At 32.0% G+C, this 6,205-nt stretch overlaps 1 protein-coding gene and 1 pseudogene across 1 annotated transcript; both read left to right on the top strand.

Moving 5' to 3' along the window:
• The first annotated feature begins 1,414 nt into the window (after nucleotides 1-1,414).
• LOC123263847 lies at nucleotides 1,415-2,853 on the top strand (annotated as a pseudogene).
• Nucleotides 2,854-4,977: 2,124 nt separating this feature from the next.
• Nucleotides 4,978-6,195, top strand: LOC123263953 (tyrosine-protein phosphatase non-receptor type 9-like). Its single transcript, XM_044726998.1, has one exon. The coding sequence runs from the start codon at nucleotides 5,236-5,238 to the stop codon at nucleotides 6,193-6,195; it is 960 nt and encodes a 319-aa protein (XP_044582933.1). The 5' UTR covers nucleotides 4,978-5,235.
• Nucleotides 6,196-6,205: the final 10 nt, after the last annotated feature.

Genomic DNA, 6,205 nt, shown 5'->3' with positions numbered 1-6,205 from the left:
TACAGACATACAGAGACCATCGCAGGAATAGACTGGGAAGTTTCCTAGAACCTCGAAACGTCGAGATTCGATGAAAACTCGATTTTCGTAAAGCGGGGTGAAAACAATAACTTCCCGATTTTTGAAAATCTTCGATTTTCTTAGCGGGAAGTTAAAAATGTACATTAGCTAAAATATGAATGCTAATAAAGGATTTAATTAAGTAAATTTATATTATTTTTTCTTTCAGAATTTTTACAATCTGAGATGGTTACCGTTACCATCTTCGATTGTAACAGTTATTATTTATAATAATTACAATTATTATTTTCGATAATAATCGTTACCATTATTAATAGTAACTATTACAATTGTCAATGATACCACCTATTATTTTGTTACTAATTTATTTTATTACCATTTTAGACAGTAGGAGTTACTATTTTTGTATAATAGGTAGTATTATTAATTTTTCTCCGTGTTTAGAAAAATAATAGGTAGAAATAATACTTTTGGTATCTTAAAATTAATTTTTAAATTAATAAATAACATTTTTGAGGAAATTTCCGATAAATTTACTTATGTAAAAATTACAATTTTCAAACCTAATTATTTGTTTAAATATCCTGGAAACTTACTATTTTTTAATTTTAACTTCTCGCTAAAAAAATCGAAGATTTTCAGAAATCGGGAAGTTATTGTTTTCACCCCGTTTTACGAAAATCGAGTTTTCATCGAATCTCGACGTTTCGTGGTCCTAGGAAGCTTCCCTGACTATTCCCGCGATGGTGTGTGTGTGTGTGTGTGTGTGTGTGTGTGTGTGTGTGTGTGTGTGTGTGTGTGTGTGTGTGTGTGTGTGTGTGTGTGAGTGTGGATGTATGTAAACCTCTTATAACTTTTGAACGGTTTGACCGATCAATTCCAAAAACTAATCAGCTCTTAACATAAAAAAACCACGTCGATCACCGCCAGTCCAGTCAAAATTGGTTGATTCGTTCGTGAGTTATCGTTGACGAAAGAAAACCGAAAAAAGTGTTTTTTTGGAATTTCTCCGAAATTTTTCGCTCTATCAATTTAAACTTGAAGATTCTTCATGAAGCATAAAAAACTGCGTCGAATGCCGCCAACCACGTAAAAATCGGTTCATTCATTCAAAAGTTATTGCGGTTTGAAAATTCAAAAAATATTGTTTCATCAAACTTTTCAGTTCAAAGAGCTCAAAAGGATACAAAAGCTATTTTTTGAGCTTGGAGAGCTCAAAATAATACACAAATTGTATTTATGAGCTCGAAGAGCTCAAAAACGTCATAAGTGTAATTTCAAGAGTAGGTATAGAATTGGCGGGAAGTTGCACGGATGGCCTTCAGGGTCTACCGTTTTTTTAATTTTTTTATTAATTATTACGTAGATTGAATTTACAAATTTTCAGGAAGTTTTAAAAATCTGACTACGTCGCGTGGATCTCCTTAAGCTTACGTTACAAAAGATTATGAAATAATTTATTTGTTCTCTAATTGAACGACGTTAGGTATCATTAATAAACTCATATTGACGCGCATTTATCTCCATTGTGGTTAAAGGTCAGTGTTGATAAACCAGTCAATAAAAATGATGATGATAATAAGAGAAGTAATATAAAGGCGGTGATCATCACCGGAGCCTAGTACTGAATCAATTGGAATTATTGCAACGTTAATTCTCTAGCTTTATCATAATAAAGCTAAAAGTTTTTCTTTACAATGGCCACGGACCTCTTTGTCATGCACAACAGCTGCCATTATTTGGAGCAAGTAGCCGAATCAGGACCAAGATACGTCGAAAGGACTTTTCGAGAGCACTATGTCATTCTCAACATGCAGATAGTGGGTCTTTGTGAAGGATGTAAGAAGTGGGAAAATATTGAGAAGAATCGGTATCAAAACATCGAATGTTGGGATAATACTAGGGTTCGTTTAAAAAAACAGGGATCTAACTACATCCATGCGAACTATGTTGATGGTTTTGAACGGCCGGAAATTTATAGTGACTCAAGAACCGATGAACAACACACTCGAGGACTACTGGAGCGTAGTTTGGCAGGCTGGTACTAGGGTTATTGTGATGTTGAGTGGTGCCGACGCACCTGCAGTGCCCACTGTAATTGACAGTTACGAATTGGAAGGATTTACAGTCTCCGTAAAAAGTATCGTTTTGCAAAATGAATGCGTTGAAATGGTTATGAATGTATTTAATATTAATACCATACGATCAAGAAATGTTCATTTTTTAAAATACCTGAGCTGGCCAAAAGAAGGTGTTACTGACATGTTGACGCTTATCAATTTCATAAATGTAGTAAATGACAGGCAAGAGTATTACATTAAACCCGGCTTTATGACTCCGCCGGGTCCAATAGTTGTCTACAGTACCACTGGCATCCGGAGATCTCCAACGTTTTGTGCTGTGGATATCTGTTTGTTTCAATTAGTAAACTCAGCAAATATATCGATACCATCAGTTGTGTTTGGTATTAGACGACAGAGACGTTCAAGCTTCGAGTCTTTAGACCATTATGTTTTTATCAATAATGTTATAGTTTATTTTCTAGCAACTATGCCACCGAATTGTGAGTTATACAATCGATTTCTCTGTTATCGTTCACTTTGAAATTTATTTATTTATTTATTAATAATAAATGCCAAGGCACAGGCCAAATGGCAAGGTATGGAATACAATATTTCTTGTGGAACTGAAGATTTACAAAATAATACAATTTATACATGAAATTAACATGTGTAGGTATATAACAAACAAAACTATATAGTGATATAAGAATGAATTAAGCTTAACAATGTTATGTCGGACTCAACGTTCGACATTTTTATTTAGTGTTAAATAGGGTTTTATTATTTTATTAATAATTTAATAATTTTTGTTATTTACATCGATTTATTTTGTTATTTTAAAAATTTTTGTTATCTTCAAATTTATAGATATTACTTTCAAAAGGAACTTTTTATAATAAAAAAAAATATATATTATGCTTATCTAGGTCGAATTGTAAATAACAATTTTCACCCGAGTTAATAAAGGAATAGTCTTATCTAGTTATGACTCGGGAAATTCCCGCATTTAGTTGGGCCCGACTACATTAAGGGATTTGAGCCTGAACAAATACCCTAATGGATTTTTAAATCTTGTCGAGACTCGTGATAGAAAAATTTTTCGATAACAAAATAAATGTATAGAAAAAAAAAAAGTAATGATAGTTTAAGTATTAACAAAAAATATATATTGATAATTTAAATAACAAAAATGAGTAACTCTAATTTAAATTTAAACAAAAGAAAATAAATGTTATTCTTTTTATAAGCTTATTTTTGAATAAAATAATAAATTTAAAAATAAAATTAGATCTAGGAAAATAATAATTTGAGAAACTTTAAATCAACGAATGAATTAATTACCCAGTTAATTAATTTAATAATACCTCGCGAATAAACAAATGAGGTATGATAATCGAAAATTATATTTTAATTAATAATTTAAATTAGTAAACAAAGTAAAAATTTAACAATAATCTCTATTTCTAATTGTTAACATAGAGTTTAAGAGAATGGGGTCAACAGGCCCTTGAGACAACGTGGAGAGAGTAGTGCGCTACCCGAAGCGATGGGCTCTTTTGAGAAAGGGAAACTCGTGACCACTTTGTGTTATTATAATTGGCTTAGAAATTCCCCCAAACATAGAATTCAGGAAAATGTCACCACCCAAAGGTCTTGTCAATTTCAGTTTTTCCAAAGTTTTTCAAGTTAGTCCAGTTTTAGTTTTTACACCCTCAACACGAGGTCAAGTTTGGTAGAAGACTCAACGTAACATAGTTTTCCTCAGTTCTTTACAAATTATAAATTTTTCTCTTTGTTACAAGTCATTTAAAGTAAATTCAGTTTTTGTTTTCTTTTATTATACATATATTATTGAAACAGGCAAGAAACGGTGACACCGATATTGAGTAAGTCTACAATTATAATTTTTTTTGTATGCCCCTGTTTATTCGAAATTGCAATCTTTGTATTAGAATTTTAGAATATATCTGTCTAATTGAATTCATATCTTATTATTATTTATTTCTTGAATTTCTTCCTATAAGCATCAGATCCTTACCTACTAGCCTCACTGCTAGGGTAAAAATAATTAAAATCTAGTTGCGTTTTCGACGTAACACAATATTATAAATTTAAAAGTATATTTGGTAATAATTTATGATTAAATTTAATGAAATTTAAATTAAATGAGATTTAAATAAGTCCATTTCTTATTTGGAGTAAAAGTTAACTAACATCTTGTAAAAACTAGCTAAACAAAATAATATATCATAACATTGCACATAAACTTAGAAATATTAATCATTCTATAAGTCATTTGATAAAAGGTAGTTGAACAAATCCTTTTTCAAGACTTCTAATGAACTCGCATCTAAAACATCCGGTGGAAGTTTTTGCCATTACCGTATTGCTGATATAACAAAAGAATGTTCTAAGCAAGATGTTGTGAACTTAGGTATTAGAAAATTTACATTGTTATTTTTAATTGCAATTCTTTCTGAACGCCTAGAATCAACATCGATGAACATTTCTCTTGAATAAATAGGCTTACCGATGGTTAATAATTTATAGAAGTAAGTTGCCAAGAAGTACAATCTTCTAGATTTGACTGACAACCAGCATAGTTGTTGTCTATAAGGCGTTATACGTTTATCTCGTTTTAAACTGTAAATAAATCTAATAGCACTATTTAAGGCACGTTGTAATTTTAAATCGTTCTCAACATTTGAATCAATAAAAACAACAGAACAATAATCAATTAATGGTAAAATATTAGCCATAACCAATAATTTCCCTAATAAATATATTTTTTCGAATTTTTAAACAATATAGAGCAGAATTTATCTTTTTAATAATATAAGAGATATGATTTTTCCAGGAGAGATCATTATTTATATATAGTCTAGAAATGAACTTTTGTTATCAGGTTGACCGTGGGTCAATTTATTATAAACTTCAATTATTTATAAATTGATTTGACCAATATTATTTGTGTTATGTTGCTACTTTACATCATTACAGGAAAATGTATCAATATGAATGATCACAAACCACAAAACGGCAGAATTGACAACCAAAGTTCACTGTTACGACGTTAGTATAACAGAATCCTTTATTGCGATCACATTCCTGCTGGAATTTTCAACGCATACGTTTGAATCAACTCACGAGGATGGCTACCAACCGCCTAAAACTTCTTAGTATTAGTGAATATATAGAACGAGCGAAAAATCCGAAATCTTTGGATATTATTTTTCAAGAATACATGAACATCATGAATACAGTTATCCAAGGTACCTGTGATAATTTTAACTTACCGAAAAACAAAAGGAAAAACCGAAGTCCGGACTATCCATGTTGGGACATTTCTCGGGTGGTGCTTAAATCCAACAACGGCTCGGACTACATCAATGCCAATTATATGTCTGGATTTGACGGAGGACGTAAATTTATAGTGACGCAAGAACCAATACCAACAACTTTCGATGATTTTTGGAGCATGGTCTGGCAGGAAAACTCTCGGATCATCGTGATGCTGAATGGTACCAAGCAAGAATCACAACCTACAAGCCTCCGGTATTTCTGCGTGACCCAAGATCATACGACAGTGAAACAGTTTATCATCAAACAACAAAGCACTAGGAGGAAATCCCATTACATGCACACAGCGTTGAGCATTGTTCATAGATCGAGTGGAGAATCAAGAGTGATTCATCATTTCAAATACTTTGATTGGACAGAAACTGATGCTCCTGATGTAGGATTGATTCTTGACTTTCTGCGAAAAGTCCACAACCAAGACCAGTATTATTTCAAGCAAGCGTTGCTGCCGAACCAATTTCCACCAGGTCCAATTGTCGTCCATGGTAATGTGGGTATCGGAAGAGCGGCAGCATTTTGCGTCGCAGATATATGCCTGTACCAAATAATACATACATTAAAGGTGTCAGTGCCGTTAATGGTACTGAAAGCCAGGCGTCAACGGCGATTCAGCATTCCGACTTTTAACCAATATATTTTTATACATAATTTCATCCTTAATTTTCTGGCTACCATTAGAGTTAATCCTGAAATATACTCTGATTTCCGCTTTCAATTGACTTATAAAGACATACAGTTATTTTTGTTATAGTATAGACCTG

The sequence above is a fragment of the Cotesia glomerata genome, linkage group LG4 (assembly GCF_020080835.1).
Source record: "Cotesia glomerata isolate CgM1 linkage group LG4, MPM_Cglom_v2.3, whole genome shotgun sequence".
NCBI classification, from domain to species: Eukaryota; Metazoa; Arthropoda; class Insecta; order Hymenoptera; family Braconidae; genus Cotesia; species Cotesia glomerata.
Note: the sequence above shows the minus strand (reverse complement) of the source record. Positions and strands in the feature narration are given on the sequence as shown.